The sequence below is a fragment of the Hippichthys cyanospilos genome, chromosome 14 (assembly GCF_059441005.1).
Source record: "Hippichthys cyanospilos isolate Australia breed blue-spotted pipefish chromosome 14, RoL_Hcya_1.0, whole genome shotgun sequence".
Lineage (NCBI taxonomy): Eukaryota > Metazoa > Chordata > Actinopteri > Syngnathiformes > Syngnathidae > Hippichthys > Hippichthys cyanospilos.
In genome coordinates, this window is record NC_142382.1 from 711,708 (window position 1) to 729,954 (window position 18,247).

An 18,247-nucleotide genomic window follows, 5' to 3' on the forward strand; every position below is an offset into this window, starting at 1 on the left:
CGAAATCCGCACTTTCTCCACTTTGTATTTTAGCATGACATTGCTTCATGTTCCAATCCATTTGCTCTTAATTTGAAAAGAATTAATAGTTTCCGCGGGAAGCTCAGAAACCGGTGCCGCATCCCGGCCATCGTTAAGTGCTAGCGTGCCAATTTTCAGTTCCAAACCGCTACAAGCGCATGATGCGGACGGATCGGAGGAAAAACCGACCAAGAGCAAAGGCCGAAACGTGACGTCAAATTCGAGGCGGAAGAAGCGGGGCGTTTGTGTTCAAGTTGCCACTTTTAATGGAGCCGCGGTCACGCGACCCTTACGGACGAGCGCGCTGCTCGGCGCCGTCTCTATTTTTCCTTTGACCTTTTCAACCCAAATACAAAAAGAAGAGAAAACAAGAGTATTTGCGTTGTGAGATATTATTTACACGGAAAAGAACAAGAAAAAAAAGCTACGTGGTGAGTGTAATCTTTGTCGGGGGGGGGGGGGGAGAAAATAAATAAGACTAGAAATTCTTTGCGTGTCCACGCCGACGGCGGGACACCGATGCAGCGTGCGCTACGAGGCCCCCGTGTGGCCGGGAGGAGCGATTATTGCCAAAGAGGGGAGGGGAGGGGAGGGGAGGGGAGGGGAGGGGAGGGGAGGGGAGGGCAGGGGAGGGGAGGGAGGCCTCATAGCTTGAGCTCGTTGGCCACCTTGGAGGCAATGTTCTTGAAGGCCATGGAGGAGCCCGATATCCTCTTGAAGCGCACGCCGTTGAGCGAGAGGCGCGGCAGCTTGCACACCTCCATCTCCCACTGCACCAGGTTGTCGGCGCGCCCGTCGCCGTGCACGCACAGCAGCAGGAAGCTCTCCTGCTGCTCGTAGTCGCAGTTGTTGGCGTCCAGCACCTTGCGGATCTCCCGCATGATGTCGGCCGGCTCCATGGAGCTGGTGGTGCGCATGCTCCAGGTGAAGCGCAGCGAGCGCGGCTTGCCCTCGCCCTTGGCCTCGCCCGGCACGTGGCGGCTGCGGACGCACACACGCCCGTTTCAAAACGGCGCCTCGGAAATATAGCGCTTGACAAAACGCAGGCGCGACCGTGTTAAAAAAAAACCAAATAATTACCGGGCAACGCTAACGAAACGTGCCCCGCACATTTAGGAACCCAAATTCCGCACTCATTCAAACATTGGCAGAAAACGTTTTGGGTGCCAAAACGCTACGTTGTGAACCGAACCGCCGAATGTGACAATAACATTGAATTAGAAGCCATCGAATGTCCAAACTCAACGGAAATATGTGCCAAAAACGTCAATTGGCGGCCAAAAAAATAACGGCGGCCACAAAACAAATGCTGATGTACATTTAAAAAAAAAAAAAAAAAAAAGATTGTGGCTAAAACTTCTCCCTCATTTTCATCGCCCTCGTAGCCATTCATGCTAATTTGCGCACACAAAATGCAGGATGAAAATATACTAATGAGTTCCGAAAACAACATCAGCAAATGCTAATTTGCAGCTACAAAATGTCCATTTGCGGAAAACGGGACACAAAATCGTCAGAGGGCCCCGCAAATTTCAGGCGCTAGCCACAAAATACTTGATGGGGAGCCATTCATTAACCGGCAAATGCAAAAAATCCCAACGCGGGCCCGCAACTTTTCACCAGCGGAGGTTGAAAAGGCAAACAGAACACAAACTGAAGCCGGAGCATGCTGCAGCAGGCATGAAAGGGGGCGCTAGTGCGTCCGGTGACAGCATGCAAAACACCAGCAGCAAACGGGCCCATTCCCCATGCCTGGACAAAATGTGGCGGGACGCGTTGAAAGGGGGCGGCGCCGGCCTTCATGCAAAAGGGGCATGGAACAGGAGAGCTGGGCTTCATTGGGCCAATTTCCATCCGACGCCGCCGTCCCGGGTTTCACACGGCCCGAAATCCCTTCCCTACGGTGGCAAATGGCACCGGCTTTGAAGGGGCCTAACGGTACTGGCGGACAAGGGACTGTTCGGACTTGCTAGCTTGCTAGCTTACCAGCTTTTTGCTGGGTTTTGCTGCTTAGTTCGTATTACGCCCCAAAAATTTCAACCAGAATAAAAAACTAGTGGGGTTGCACAGAACATATCGTTTGGTGTTATGTTAGCATATTTTCCCTACTATACCATACTACTAACCCTCTAGTGGCTGCATGTTGTAGTCACTACTGCAGCTTCTATTCTATGCGCCTTATAATGGAAAATACGGTCCATGTTTTATAAAATCTCAAGAAAAACAATTTGTCAGCGAAACGATCCCACTTTTGAAAGTAGGCCTCGGAATGGGGGAAGGGAAGTTTTCCAGCATTTCACGCGCACGGAAAGTGGCGATCCCAGCTCCGCCGTTCCACTCCCGAGTTTCCGTTGGTTTGTGTTTGTTTTGGCGCGAAAGGGGCCGGGATGAGTTTTGGCGGGCGGGCGGGCGAGCTCACCTGGAGCCCTCCAGTCTCCCGTTTCGCTCAAAGTCTGTGGAGACTCTGAGGGGCGCGTGAGAAGACAAAAAACAAGAAGAAGAGGATGCGGATGGTCAAAAGCCGGACCGGCGCTCAAAGCACAGAAAAAAAAGCAGCGCCGTGCCGTGCCGTGCCGGGGACCTCCATGAGCCCCCACTCCCCCCGCCCCTTCTGACATCCGTATGCGCCCTTTTTGTTCACCGACGGATTCAATTGGACAAGTATCTTGTTTTCTTTTTTTTAGCCATAGCCGAGGTTACAAAAGGACTCAGTCGATGATTTCGTCTAAAACGTTCTAAAAATGAGTCAAAAACATGATGAAATAAAATGCGGCTTTAGTTTTGCTGGCTTGGCCGGCAAGCCATTGAATACGCCAAACGCAAAATGAGGACTTTTTCAAAAATATACTCAACTCACCCCGCTACTTGAAGTGACGCACCCAACTTTTGACCTTCGTTTCTTGGGTTCAGGAAAAAAAAAAAAAAAAAAAAAAGCGTGTCTTATATTTGGGGAATTGTCGGGTATTTCTTTCTTTCAAAATTGATTTCCCAAAATAAAAAAAAATGAGGACGACTGGTCATAAACTGGCGAGTCGGTCGACCAGCTTTGGTGTTGGAGTTGTGAAAAAGTGTAAAAAAACACGATGACTGCTAAGTGAACACAAAGGGTGCAGCAACATGTAGACAGACAATATAAGAATATTCCCATGCATATTCTCCGCAGAGAATAAACGGCTTCAAACTCTTGCTGATGACAAAAGTTGGAATTGGCAGAATGCCGCAATTCTGGAGAGATCTGGTCAGAATTCCGACATTCTGGGATTTCCAACTTAAAAGAATTGAAATAAACAAAGAAAATGAAATCAACTTCAAGTCAGATTTGACTATATTCTCAGAATGCTCCCTTTATACGCAAAAGTGTGAATAGTCTCAGAATTCGGACTTGAACTCATTCAATGCCAGGGACGCATTTTCACGTTCTCTTTTTTTTTTTTTTAAATCCGCCCCTGGCATTGAACGAGTTAAAAGTGAGAATTGCGACTGACGCGACAAAGCCTGCCCTCATCCTGACTGGACCCTTCGACGTTCTTTGTTGTTTGCGACAGACAAAATTTTTTTTATTTATACCATTCACAAAGTGAAAACTTTGACAAAGTCGTGATTAAAAAAGTCAACGTTTTGAGTTCTAGCTCTTATCAACGTTTTCACTTTGTGAGTGTTAAAAAAAATCCCTCTGTCAAGAATTATCACTTGACTTTCAAAATGGTGACGGGTCAAAATTCTCTCCATGAAGTCGGAATTCCGAGTTTTCAGTTTGACAGTATAAAAACAAAACGGAGAATTCTTAGTCACAACGATCAATCACATTGAGAATTGCCAGTATAAAGTCCGAATCGCGACTAGTATTCTCTCTATAAAATGCGACTTCTGACTGAGAATTCTCAGTTGTTTTACTGACGCAACTAAAGTGAAAACCAAACTCAAGTGGGAATTGTCCCCAAAAGCTTTTGCTTCTTCTTCTGCAAAGTTATGATGGCAAACAAACCGGCGCCTATGTTGCGCAAGTCTCAATCCATGCCCGGAACCTTTCACGCGGAATTAGTCAAAGGCGCGCGCGGCGCGTGTTTGCGCGGGGCGGGCCGTGGCGTGCCGTGCCGTGGCGTGGCGGGCGGCGTGTTAGTGGCGTGCCAGAGGCAGCGCAGGCAGTACTGCTCCTACCTTTTGGTAAACCTGAACGACATGTTTCTACAACAGAACCACACACAGCAACAAGAAGAGCGTCAAAGGATGCGGCGCCGGCCGTCCGGCGGGGACGCAAAACACCAGGCCGTCCCGCCCGCCCGCCCCCCCCCGCCGCCGAATCATTTTGTCCTCTGCCGCCACCCGCCGACTCAAATTGAAATCCCGGCGCCTTTAAAGCCAGGAAGCGGGTCAGAGGTCACGGAGAGATGACAAAATGGCCGACGGCGGGGTCACGACATCGATTCGTCGCCTTTACATTTTTTTCTCCTGGCGCGGCCGCAATCAGCCTTAGTTAAATACGATAATAAAGGTTAAATACGTAATGTTTTTTTTTTGCGCGTATTATTGTGACCACTTTTTTTTTTTACCTGGTATGGACAGAATTGGATTTTTTCTTTGGAGTAAAATGGAGGCGGGCGGGTGGCGGGCGGCCCTTACCTGCGCGTGAGCTTGGAGGTGAGCTTGGAGAAGAGGTTGCTGGTGGCGCGGGCCCGCGTCTGCGCCAGCGGCGAGGCGTCGTGCGAGAGGGCGGGCGAGGCGGGCGGCCCGTTGTAGGTGGCGGTGCGGCGCTCGCGCAGCTGCCCGCCGTGGAAGGTGCTGCGGCTGGCCGTGCCGCGCGGGAAGCGCAGGCGCTCCGGCGTGGACGCGTTGGCCACGCTGTGCGTGGACGCCACCGGGTCGCGCTGGGCCGACGCGCTGCGGGCCCATGGCAAGGCGCCGGCTCAGCCTTTCGTTTGCGCGCAACTTTCATCTCCGCGCTTCGGTTTCGGTTCGCCTCATAACGTTACGACGCGTAAGAATAGAAGCGGGGCAAAAAGAGGAAGAGTGAAGGAAAGACGAGGGGAAGAAGGAAGACGCCGCGCCGCCAAAGGCGTGGCCGTACCTCGTCATACGCCCGCCGGCGATTGGGAGAGGGGGCGGGGCCAGAAACCTCTTCTCAAATAGTGGACAAAAGCTTTTGTTTTTGTCACCAGTGAGATATTTCATCATTCGTGTTTTTACTTTCAGGCGCTTTGATGCGCTTGCCTTTTTTTTTCTGTTTGAGACTAAGCTGTATCTTGTATAAATGCTGTAAAAAAATCACGCGCGGATGTTGAAAGTGGATTGATATAGCTTTTTTCTTTCGTCAGTGTCAAGAAGGAAACAGCTTTAGGCATATTCATACAATTTATATAGATCATCTTTATAGTCGGCGTGTGGAGTGGGGGCAAAAGTTTTCTCTTTTCTGTGGGGGGCAAAATATCAGTGGAAGCACTGCGCTAATTCATGGTTTATTATGCGCATTTTTTTCATCCCTTGTTTGAGTGCTACTTGGATGATACAAGTTGCATGTCAAATTTGGATTTACTCTTCCTTTTTTTCCTTCATTTGGACACTTTTCAGCACGCCATCAGGGCTGTTTTCACTGAAATAAGGCTAAAATGACAACTTTCTATGAGAAAATGCGACCGATATAACCACCGCCTAAAATTTTGCCCATGCGACGGTCATTTTCAATGATTATCATTTTTTTAAACTCCTTTAGAATTCCCTCTCAAAAATGTCTCCATTTGACTTATGCATTTTCCTTTGTTTTTTCGAGCACCTATACTTTTGGCCTTCATTTTTGGGAGAAAAAGAAGCGTGTCTTATATGTGGGGAATTGCGGTAGCTGCAATCGTCGACCTCGCGTCGCTCAACGGAAATTTGCGAGTCCCTTGCAAAATTCGGACTATTTCCGGGAGAGAGATTTTGCGGCTCGGTTTCGGCCCGCCAGGGGTTCGGCCAGGGGCGGGACGGGACGAACGGGGGAGGTCGGGCGGAGTCTGGGGCGGGGGGGGGCTCACGGGTCAAGCGCCTCCCCCCCGCGGCGGTCTTACTTGGCCGAGCAGTCGTCCAGCGCGTAGTAGGAGTGCGGCAGCGTGGCCCAGCCCGCCTGGCAAGCGTACAAGGGGGCGGGCGGGCGGCGCAGGGACGGCGAGGGGCCGGCGGCGCGGGCCACCGAGCCGGCGCTGAACGCGACCCCCCCCGACGACGCCGTGCGTCGCGACAATCAAGCACAAGACAGTGAGAGGAAAAGACGGAAAAGAAAAGCGGCGGCGCGGACGAAAGGCGCTCTCACCTGTTCTCCTTCCCGTTGGGAATGACCGAGAGGCGGTCGGCGTTGTTGCGCTCGCTGCACACGTACGTGTTCCGTCGCGTCATGCCCGCCGCCGCCGCGTTGTTCTGCCGGGGAAACGCGCGCGTCAGTCGCCGGTCCAGTCGTTTCAAAGGTCGGGCTCGTCCGGCCCTTATTAAAAGTACGGCTCGGGGGACGCGGCCCGATCCCGTTCCGGATTCCTTCTTTCCCTCCGGACCAAAACCTTCAGTGTGCGTTGTTCGCAACGCGTCAACTAAAGTACTTCTGATCCCGATGCCAACATAATTCCACCAGGAGAATGTTGCAAAAGTCATCAGTTTAACTTATTTCTGATGGGTTCAATCCGGTCCGTTGGAGGACGGAAAAATCAAAAACATGCGTGTTAGCAGACCTCCAGGACCGGGTTTGGACAACCCAGTTTTAGGAGATCCCGTCCTCCGACGAGCCCCATTCAAGCGAAGGAAACAAACGCTCCTAACGATCCCGATGGTTCGAATCGGGTCCGTCGGAGGACGGAAATATCGCAAACGCGCACGTCCTCGAGGACCGGGTTTGGACATCCGCCTTTCACAACATTCCGTAATGGAACGCTCAAATGATGCGCTCATCATCGAAGCTCAGCGGAGGCCCGTTAAAGATCCCGATGGTTTCAATCGGGTCTATCGGAGGACGGAAATATCCAAAAGAAAACCACGAAGGTCCTCCGGGATCGGGTTTGGACACCATTCCGTCCTCCGACACACCCGATTCAAATGATCAGCTCTTCGGCAAGCACCGCAGATACTTAATAACAATCCCGATTGTTTGAATCGGGTTCATCGGAGGATAGGAACCCGCGCGGCGCCCCGGATCGCGACTCACAGCGTGCCCGGCGGCGCCGCCTTTCCTGCGGTCGGGTATGTCGGCCTTGTTGGGGTTGTTGGCGTTGCCCAGCAGCGGGCTGGCGGGCGGGGCGCCGCGGCTCCCCGGCGCTCCCGATTTGCGCAGCTGCACGCCCCCTTCGTCTTTCCCGTTGTCCGCGGCGGCCGTCTGGCTGCGCTTGGGGTGGCCCGCGCCGCCGGCCGCGTTGTGGCCCGCTGGAGGAGGGAGCAAACGGGGGGAGCGTTTGCGTCTGCTTCAAAGCCCGTACGGCATAGGCAAAAAGGTTGCGACGGGAGCGGCCACCTTGCTCGCTGTAGCGCCGCTGCTTGTGATTGGACGACACGCTCCTCTGGACTTTGAGGTGCGAGGGCGACTGTCCGTTGAGCTCGCTGTTGGGTCTGGGCTTGGTCAGCGACAGGTTGCTGCCGGACGCCGCGTCGCCGGGCTCCGGCTAAGGGCGGGACGGAGGGCACGGGGGGCGGGACGGAGGTCACGGGGGGCGGGACGGAGGTCGAGGGGGGCGCGGCGCTTACCTCCGAGGCCTTGCGGCCCAGCAGCAGGTAGGCGGCGGTGATCTCGTCGTACTTCATCTTGGCCAGCGACTCCTGGATCTCGTCCAGGTTGTAGCCCATACCCACCATCACGTCTGCGAGCGCAAATCCACGGCTCTCAACGTCAAGTGCTTTTTTCTGTTTTTGCCCCTCACAAGTTTTCAGGCGGCTTTACTGCTCTTTTGTCAATTTACGGGAGGGGAGCGCTTGATGAAAGCGCAACATTTTTTTTTCTCTCCGGTACCTATTCTCTTCTGGTCCGTGATGTCCAGCTCAGGCTCAACGTAAGGCTTGAGCTCGTCGTCGTCGAATCCGGCGTTGATCCATCGATCCTTCATGATTTGCTGCATCGGAGAGGAGGTGAAAGCGCTTCTACGTTCGGAAGCGCAAGCCCAAAGGCGCCCCGTGGCGGGATTCTCATCAACGACTAATTAGCTTGGCTCATCGAAGGGAGCGCGTTCCAATAACTGCATATGGGCGCGCCCGGATTTGTTTCTGCGGCACGTATGTTTTCCGTCAAAATAATCTCGTCAGTTCTGAGGGTTTCAAATCCCGCAAAGAGAAGGCATCAAAGGGCGGGCCTCTCACCTCGAGGGTGCCGCGCTTGGCCGGGTTGAGCACCAGGAAGCGCTTGAGGAGGTTCTCGCAGTCGGTGGACATGTAGAAGGGGATGCGGTACTTCCCTCGCAGCACGCGCTCGCGAAGCTCCTGCCGAGGGTCGGGGCCAAAGCGTTGGGCTCGCGAACTCCCCCCTCCCGAAAAGCGCCGGGTCCCCGCCCACCTTGAGGTTCTGGCCGTCGAAGGGCAGCGAGCCGCTGACCAGCGTGTAGAGGATGACGCCCAGGCTCCAGACGTCCACCTCGGGCCCGTCGTACTTTTTGCCCTGGAAGAGCTCGGGCGCGGCGTAGGGCGGCGAGCCGCAGAAGGTGTCCAGCTTGTTGCCCACCGTGAACTCGTTGCTGAAGCCGAAGTCGGCGATCTTGATGTTCATGTCGGCGTCCAGCAGCAGGTTCTCCGCCTGCGCGTGGGAAAAGAGACATTACGCCACTAATTTCAGACTGCGTGGGGCACCGGGTTATAAGACGTGACCAGGAAAATTCAACAGAATTTTTTTGTCATGTATTACAGTGAGAGCAGACATTTATGCGGAAAGATGGATGATTACGTTTTTTTTGAAAATTTTCATTTCATCTAAAACATGCCTGCACCATTAGGAATAACAGCAGCGCCAACAACATATTTTCAACATAACGCCAACACGATCGGTTGTTAGAAAACTGCACCAACACAACAGTAACGTGCCTGTAGCGTTTACTAGTAGTAGTGGAGCGTAAAACAGCATGTCAACACTTTGATAGCATCTTCTTCTATCGCCCTTTGTTACTGAGAGCTTTCCCCCTTGTGGCAAGTAAAAAAAAAACAACTGCATACGCCACACTGGGCGATAGGGTTCAAAGCGTATGCAAATTAGCGGCTGTTTGAAATTTACACTATGTATACAGATACATACATATACGTGTGTGTGTGTTACCTTGAGGTCTCTGTGAACGATGTGCTTCTGGTGACAGTACTGCACCGCAGACACAATCTAAAACAGAAAAAAAACACACACACACACACACACAATTTATTTCAACATAGTTGGCCTGCACGATTCCCAAGTTGAATGAACGGGCGTTATTCCGACAGCGCTGTTTCCTCAGCGGCGGGCGGCGGAGGGCAAAGTGCAACGCTGCGTACCTGTCTAAATTTAGCTCTGGCCTCTTTTTCCTTCATTCTTCCATGTGCCACCAGGTAGTCGAAGACCTCCCCTGCAAAGAAGAAGACGGCGGGCAGGTGGGCGGGGCGCTTTTGCCGCACGTGCTTATAAACTTGACAAAAGCCCGTGGATCGCGTGCGGGGTCCAACTCGGGAAAAAAACAAAACAAAACAAGATATTCAGGGTGAAAAAAAAAAGCCTACTAGAACAGCTGGCCTGAACCTATTTAACGTGGACTTCAATTGAACACAAGTGTGGGCGGTAATTGATTATTCGCCGACTCAAAGACGATCAAATTAACTCCTGCAATCCATGTTTCTAACATGTTCAAGAACTAACGGGAACTCAGTCAGTGCATCTGTTTGTGCATTTCCCGCAAGAGGAGTCATTTGATGATTATTTTATAATCAGATTCATCAATGAATAAAAGCAAATGAATAATCGATAAATCTTCCTTTCTATCTATGATTCGAGTTCAAACAAAGTCGCAGCAGCAGCAGCAACTGAAGGGTGTGCACACTTTTGCAAGCCCGTAGTCCTCCATGAAAGGAGATGATTCAAACTTTTCTATGTTGATTTTGTTACATTGGTAACAGTAACTCATAGACGATTCATGTGTGTGCATTTTCCGCACGAGGGAAGTCCATTTATTTATTCATTGACTTAAATCAGACTCATCAATTAGGAAGAAAAAAAACATGCATAATAGATAATCTTTCCATCTATTATTAAACATAACTTTTCTACACAAAGTCACTTCTCCAGCAACTAGAGGGTGTGCACACTTTTGCAAGCGCATGACCTCAATTTATTTTCACGTTTCACGTTTATTTTCATCTTGTGGGCCACATTAAATTCATCATATGAATTGTGGGTGCAGTTCTCTTGTTTCCTTTGAGATGGTGCTAGAATATTGGTGATGAGTGCAGAGAGAGAGAGAGAGAGAGAGAGGGACCTTTTTTGGTCGTTTAATTTGTACATTGTTATTTTACAGTTCCGGGGACCAGGGAATCATTTACGAGTACACAAGAGGGTGGGGGGTGTTATTTTGTGCATGCAGGTTTAGTTTGGGGTCATGCGACGCGCTTCCTGTGCGACACTCATCGCCACGTGCTAACAACGCTCACGTCAGACTGTTCGACCAAGATTTGTGTTGTTTGTTTGAGGCTCACCTCCGCTGGCGTACTCCATGACCAGGTAGAGCGTCCTCTCCGTCTCGATCACCTCGAACAGCTTGACTGTCGGGAGTTAGCGCAAAGAGAGGCGTCAAGAGCTGCTTTTTGAAATTGATTTTCACTTGACATTCGTCGCCGTGTCAATGAACTCATTGGATCTCAAAAAAAGGGACGCGCTCACCGATGTTGGGATGATTCAAGATCTTCATGATTCGGACCTCTCTGAAGAGCTGAGAAGCAAAGAAAAAAGTGACCGTGAGGCGACAAGATGAGCGGCGTGCGTGCGGAGGGCAGGACATCCTTCAATTGTTGAGCGCACAAAACAGGGAAGCCGTCGCTAACGTAGCCCGCGCGGCGCTACTCATCAACATAACATACGTCGCGCTTTGATTTCGAGGCGCTATTTCATGGCTGACGTCAAGGACGCTACCTTGCCCAGAAATCCCCTTCAGTTGCCGATTGAGAGCGCTGTAAAATGTCGTCGGGGAACATTTGCCAAACGAGTAAAGATAAAAGGCGGGAGAGCGAAATAAACAGCAATTTTCCCTTCAAGCCGCTATATCAATAAACGAGAAAAATGCATCACGAACTGTATCGAACACATTAGGGGTTGTCATTCCAACCGCGTTGGCGCGGCAACAACGTCCTCTTTGGCATCTTGAATTTCCTCTCGTCGCCCGAGGAAATATTTGTCCGACGAGGCGTTTTGTAAACTGAATGTAAACTGAAGGCGTTTGCAAGTGGAGGTCCCACCGTATTTCTTGTATTCCAATAGCTTATTATTGAAGCAGGGTATGCGAGTAGCTAAACGTTTGCTTGCTTCAGCTCTACTCCAAATGAACCCTGGGAGGGGTTCAAGGAAACCACGTGAAAACCTCGCCCCCGGAGCAGCGCGACACTCCATCGGACATGTCCCAAATGCTGACGCGTTCGGCCAGCAGCGCAGGGGAACAAAATCTGCCGGATTAGCGCGCGGCTTCAATCTGCGGCCATGCCGTTCTCTCTCCAGGGATTTATCAATTCCAGGATGGGGGGGCAACGACGTGGGTATTTATAGCCTCACGTTAGAGTAATTTCACCTATTCAAGTTTTTTTTTTTTTTTTTTTTTGAAGCTTCAGTCTTCTTAAAATAAACACGAAAGAAAATCAAGCGTCACGGCGTCCATCCATGACTCGGTGTTCTTTTGGGTGGGTGGGGTGCTGACACACAAAAGGTTTCCAATCAATGGCGCTTCGGAAAAACTGATGGAAAAACACCGCCGGCCCCCGTGAGGGGGGGGGGGGGGGGGGGGGTCACACATTCGCAGCCACCAGCAGCGGCGGCACAACTCGGGCCAACAGGGGAAGCGTTCAAGGGAGGGGGCATGAAGGCACTCCAGGGGATATATAAGGTAATAAAATCTTTTAAAAATAGCAACCACACAAAACTACTTGCATTCTCTAAATATCTCAGGAAATTATAAGTGAGTCCGAGCCCTGAAAAGCTCCATTTTAGCCCAGGCGCTGGCAAACTCTGGCCCCCCATAAGCTTTTTTCGGCTGGGGCCGCCGAACTTGAAGAAATGGTCGGTCATAAGGACAATGTAACATCTTTTTGTTTCCAAATAGTTCAAGATGGATCGCGAAATAAATGGAGTTCCAAAGTATTAGAATGTTGTTTCTTTTTTCTTTGGTCTGTTCTTTGATGGAGGGTAGCTGACCAGTACACCCTTGACCAGTGCTTCTTTTAATAAGAAGCCTATTGAGCACTGTAGCGATAACCGTGAGCGCCGGGTGGCAGCGTGGCCATACATGCAACACATGTTACAGTCTGGTAATTCCAAGTAAGGAATGGAAATCGATCTTTCGCATCCGATGACGCCTCATTTTTCGACGCCGGCGTTTGTGTCCAGTTACCTTCTGAAGACTGTTGGGGTTCAGCTGCGTCTTGTCGATGATTTTAATGGCCACCTGCCAGCAAAACAACAAGGAGGAGATCCAAATTTAAGCAACGCAGACAATAGCGCTGAAATCACACGCAATCGTTATCATCAAAGGCCCGTGGGTGGCTTACCTCTCTGCCGGTAAGGATGTGGCGAGCCAGCTTGACCTTGGCAAAGTTGCCCTTGCCGATGGTCTTGAGCAGGCGGTAGTTGCCCACGTGCGGCTGCTGGGGCTCATCGGAGCCGCGGGAACGCACGCCGCCGCGGGACGAGCGCGAGCCGCTCACTTCCTGCCGCCCGTTGCCGTGAGAGGACGTGTGCTGCGGGGAGCGAGGCAACACGCGCGTTATTACCGCACGCCGCAAAAAACTTTTGACGGCTTTGATGGTCAATGGCGGTGAAGGGGTGCACGTTGGAGAGAAATGTCAAATATTCCAAAAGGCGCGGAGGGGAAAAAAAAAACTACAAAAATATGATCAGTATTATTATTTTTGCAGGCTGTAAATTGATAAAGAGTACATTAGCATTAGCTGGGGGTCTTCAATACCAGATTTTTCCAGACCGATACCAGTACAAGTTACACTCGACGCTTGAGAAGTCACCGATACCAAGTACCGAGACCCTTAGTGCACAGGTGTCAAACTCAAGGCTAAATTGGGCTGAAGATGTGGCCCGCGAAATGCTAATTACGACTTTAGGTTTCAGACTAAAATACCTGTTTTTTTTTGTTTTTTTTTTAAAGGGTTAGGCCCTCTGACAGAACCGAGAAGTACAATTTGGCCCACGATTAAAATGTGTTTGACACCCGTCTTAGTACTTTTGATACCCCCCCGTTGCCATGGCAGAGTACTGAAATCCTTGATGTACGTCCAGATACTGATACTTGGTATCAATACTCGAGCATCCCTCGCGCTGGCACGTCTAAAAATATGGCGTCAGTTCCCTCAAATCGAACTAAAACAGCAAAGAAAATGTCCAAAATGCTCATGTTACTCAAGTGGAATGAGGAGCAAGCGTGAAGCTATTCAGACAAGGTTAGCAAAGCACAAGTCAACTTGTGTGGCCAATGAAGCGTTTGGATGTGGACCCGATTAGCGTGCTTGCTAGCGTGTCAGCGTGTTCATGTCAACTTTGTTGCTGGCTGGACTTCTCATCACACATTGATTTTTTTTGTTTTTTCAAAAGCAAGCGGGGTTGACGAGGAAAAACGCGGCCTGAGGGCGGTCGCTAAACTATACGACGCCCGCGACACGCTCACGGAATCGTAGCGCCGCAGAGATGTTGCGGCAAATTCTTTGGACCTTCAAGTTGGGATTAGAACTGAAAAGTATCAAGTATGGGATTGTTTTCAAGTTAGATGTTGCTCTGGTAGAACATTTAAAAGGTCCTGGAACTAGATCCACCTAGCAAAAACTAAAGTGGAAATGTGTCAACCAATCAGACAGATCCAACACTGCAGGGCCCGCCCACAAGGGTCCTGAAAACTAAATTATATTGTGGCGTCTTTTGACCTGAAATATCTTCACCCCACAAGGTGGTTCCAAGTGCTCGGTTGAAAACACTTCAAGAAAGAGTGGAAATATCACAAACGCGATTTGAACATGAGGCGCCTAAATGAGGCCTAACGAGGTCAACCGGGGATGTAGAGTCTTCAATCTGACATATCGCGACAGGAAACATCAAATGGCGTCGGCCTCTAGGCCCTCCTCAAAAAAAACAAAACAAAAACCCCCCACAAACATCATTTTAGCTGCTATTTGCTCCAATTTGGAGGTTCTACTCACGAGGCTGCAGCGCCTCCCGGCCGCCTGCGAGCTCGTCATGTCGCCACAGGAAAACGGCGGCGGGCGCCCGACGATGACCCGGCGTCCGCGACCGCCGCCGACTCCCTCGCCGCCACTGGCTGATAATGGGAGCGGGCCGGGACAGGAAAAGCGCCGGCCACAGAGGAAACGGGGGCTAATAGGCTGCACGCGTCAAGCTAGCGGCGGCCTTGCGACTGCGGCCGGAAGCTGGCCTTTCACAATAAAAGCATCGCAATGGAATGTTGTGGCTGAAGATGCTTTGTTAATGGCCTAAAGTACGACGACTTGAAAAGGTCGACTTTACAGTGATTAGGGGCCAATAACAACACTTGGTCGGAAAGAATATTATCCGACTCCGACTAATGACGAATTCGATTGAGTTGCTGGGGGAAATTTTGAGCCAACTGGGGCTATTAGATGTTTTGGACGCGCGATATCAAAGGAAAAGCGTACCAAAAAAACAGTTGGAGGCTAAAACATGTCAAAGCATGTGGACTTTCAATATGCCGTCCCCTCTAAATGCTTGCAAAAGAGAGGTCGAGAGGTGAAATTTAGCCCATGTCGGGCTCATTTACTGCCGTTGAAAATTGGAAATATTGTCCATTTTGGACACACTGAAAATCACATTTTATCATGCATTTTCTCCAATTTTTGCATGAATCCGTTCAGCTGCCGCTAGCGAACAGGGCGCAATCGAGATTTTTGCGTCGAGGCCCGAAAACCACCGGGGGGCGCTAGCGGACGACTTATGACACTTCCAAGCCTTTTAACGACTTCATTGAGTGGCTTAGCCTGACCCCCATAATGCAAATTCACTTGCTTTGTATTGAGGGACTTGTAGCTGCAAATTCCCGTCTGCAGAATCGGCAGCACTAAATAGCTGTTAACATTTTCTTTTTTCTCAGAAAATGAAAATTCTTCAAAACCAAACAGCCTCGGAAACTGTAGCTAAGTATGGATAGGGTCAGCGAGCACGTTGAGGTCGATGATGTCATGAGGCTTACGAGCCCAAGTTGGCTGACGATAGTCAGGTTAGTGAAAAATCTCCAGACGTCCCAGGGGTTCCACGCCTTTCTTCAAAAATATCAGACGATCAACTAGAGCAGAGTCCAGATTCAGATCTTGGTTTAATTGTAGCATGTCCGAAATTTGCCCCAAAAATGCTAAGCATTATTTTCCAAAAGTGAAAGTAAATGTTCTCATTCCGATCATCAATCTGCTAAAGAAAGCGAACAAGATTTAGTGTTGAGAAAATGACATTCCGAGGATTTGCTTATTTGGGGATGGGGACCAGGTACGAGTCGGGTAACGCAGAGAGAGCTGTCGCTTGAGGACGTCCCAAAATAAAGCCGCTCCGCTCTTCCAAGACTCCGCCGGCGACTCGCCGACTGACATTTGAGCGCTTATCGGTCTCGTCGAGTGTTTGGCTTCTGTTTATCTGTCCGTGCGACTGTGATGATTCACCACATTGTCACCACACCGACGAGGAATAAACGCCGGGCCGACTCCGCCGCAATAACGTGTACGTACACGTGAAGGAAATCCAAAGGTGCAAGAATCGCTCACTCTTATTTAAAACGCTAGCCTGTGGTCGCTGACCTGTTTTCCGGCCGCCACGCGGCTGCTATCGGAACGCTGACAATGAATTTAACAGGACGCATGCTACGCAAACACCCGCTGCACGATTTTGATCATCGTAGCACATAAAGCGGGACGACGACCTCTGCGTTCAATCAAATCACGATCAAGTTGCGACGTTGGTTTCGTAACGTAATCGGCAGCGGCGGAGTATCGATACGAGGTATCCGCGTTGATACCAGAAATATTTCAAGCTATCGGTGCTCGCAGCGGCGGCTGATACCGACGTCACTGCCAGATGTGCCCATTTGACAAAAGGGAAGTGCAAATTAGAAAAATTGAAACATTACTTTTTTGGTGTTTTAGGATCATTGCTACAATGGGATCTAGCTTGCAAATTATGTTGTTATATTTTTTTTTAATGTTGGATGAACGTACATTCACAAACACACACGCATTCATAAACTATAGTTACACATACTCGCAAATATATATATTTTTTCAGGGTGGGGTCAAGTCAAAGTCAAATTTATTTGTAGCCTTTAATCACAAAAGCGTCTCAAAAGGTTTCGCAAGTCAAAGTCTCATAGAGAGTCACAAATCGAGTATCAAAAGTATTAGTGGCGTAGATGCTTGGTATCAGTGATTACACAAGAATTGAACTTGTACTGGTCACGGATTAGGGGGGAAAAAAGTGTCAAACATCCCCAGTGATAATTCTTTGGATTGCATTTTAGACTAAAATGTCTGCCTAATTTTGATCAAGATTGTTTGCGGTTTGGTTCAAATTGCTCATCCCTGCGAAGTAAAACTCCCCAAAACAATAGCTAACTCGGAAAAAACGGTCAAAACAACCGTCTCAACTAAATGGCGCTTTTTTGTGACAAGCCACGGCGGAAGTCCGCGCGATTCCACCGCGCTTGTTTTGAGCGTGATCAGGCAGGGTGCCTCCGTTGGTCACGAGTGGGCGGGACTCAGACGTCGGTCTTTCCGAATCCGACTGGCCGAGAGCGCTGATTGAGCGCGGCCAATCGGATGGCAGAATCCCCCACCCCTGCCAAGCTAACAGGCAAAGTAGTGTCCCGTCGCTTAGTTTTGTTCGGCTCGGGCCTAAATGTCCCCGACGCGTCCCAAATATGCAACAAGCGCTCCCCCAAAAGCCACGCCGGCCCGCCGCGAGTGCCGCGGAGTCCGAAAAGCGACAAAAAAAAGACTTTCGAAGCACAGGAGGGGGCGAGCGGAGAGGGAGCCGATTTGTTTACCGAGTGTGTGCGAAAGAACAATACGCAAAAGGGACACGGGCAGCAAAAGCTCGGCAAGCAACTCACGCTCTCGCTCGTCTTCTCGTTGACGGTGGGCAAAGGAGTTTTGGTGGACATGTTTCAGGCCAGGCAGACGAGCAGCCCGCGATCCTGTGACACCTCGTTGGATCCCGCGGCGGAAGGGGCCCACGCTCGCATGGATCTCCGACCAACACTTGCGCTGGCCGACGACGAAGAAGGAACCCGCGCGGGAAATGGGCTCCTGGGCGAGGCGAATGCTAACTGGGGCGCCGCTCCGGTAGCACTTCGCCCAAAAAAAAAAAAAAAAAAAAAAAAACGCCCCGGGCTTTTTTTCGCTCTCAAGTCCGCCTAGCAGCGACGAGCCATGGCCTCCGGTGTCGCGCGGGGCGGCGGCTGCGTGTCGCGTGGCAAGATTCAAACGGGTTCGCCGGTGTTAATCCTCGGCGTCGGTTCGGTTCGGTCCATCGCGGGCGGCTCAAAGCGGACGAGCGTCTCCGTGTGATGATTTAGGTGGGACCAAAATGGCTACGAGTGCTCGGCGGCTGGGTTGGATTAAGAGGCGTTCAATGACCAACCCGGGCTCCGACAAAGCAGCGTTGGTAAACACCGGAACTGACCGCGACTACGAGACTTGTTGTGCAAAACAGTTTTTAAATCCTACTTTCTCTTTTAAAATACTCTTGTTATATTTCCCACGCAAAGTCTTCAACCCACTCGCCGATTTTTTTCTGAATGACCGTGCAAAGGGTTTTGTTATTCTTTTTTAAATACCGTTAAGTTTCTCACAAAAAAAAAACAAACAAAAAAAAAAAAAAACTTCAATTTGCTCCGTCTGTCCGCCTGGGTCTAGCGATAAATTCAAAACATTCACTCTGACTATATCGTAAGTATACATACACTTAATTGATGAAATATTCTTGAACATTTTGTTTACATATATTTAGAAAACTATGATGTATTATTCTTGAACATTTCGTTTACGTAGATTTTGA

The 18,247-nt window shown here is 50.2% G+C and overlaps 1 protein-coding gene across 6 annotated transcripts; it reads right to left on the reverse strand.

Annotated features, from left to right (window-relative positions):
- Positions 1 to 397: 397 nt before the first annotated feature.
- mark3a (MAP/microtubule affinity-regulating kinase 3a) lies at positions 398 to 17,815 on the reverse strand. 6 transcript variants are annotated; one of them, XM_088433710.1, is made up of 18 exons: positions 17,301 to 17,815; positions 12,721 to 12,909; positions 12,564 to 12,617; positions 10,850 to 10,898; positions 10,666 to 10,731; positions 9,475 to 9,545; positions 9,266 to 9,322; positions 8,516 to 8,752; positions 8,323 to 8,442; positions 7,979 to 8,078; positions 7,717 to 7,829; positions 7,487 to 7,634; positions 7,184 to 7,398; positions 6,305 to 6,408; positions 6,063 to 6,194; positions 4,642 to 4,899; positions 4,180 to 4,206; positions 398 to 1,002 (listed from the first exon to the last, which is right to left on the reverse strand). In XM_088433710.1, exons 1-18 carry the CDS (start codon positions 17,349 to 17,351, stop codon positions 666 to 668), a joined length of 2,328 nt encoding a protein of 775 aa, XP_088289836.1. In that variant the 5' UTR covers positions 17,352 to 17,815; the 3' UTR covers positions 398 to 665. The 6 variants fall into 6 exon arrangements, with proteins under 6 accessions (XP_088289836.1, XP_088289834.1, XP_088289835.1 ...); XM_088433708.1 differs by lacking the exon at positions 4,180 to 4,206 and adding an exon at positions 2,441 to 2,485 and having other exon boundaries at positions 17,301 to 17,814; XM_088433709.1 differs by lacking the exons at positions 4,180 to 4,206; positions 17,301 to 17,815 and adding exons at positions 2,441 to 2,485; positions 14,374 to 14,537.
- Between the last annotated feature and the right edge of the window lie 432 nt (positions 17,816 to 18,247).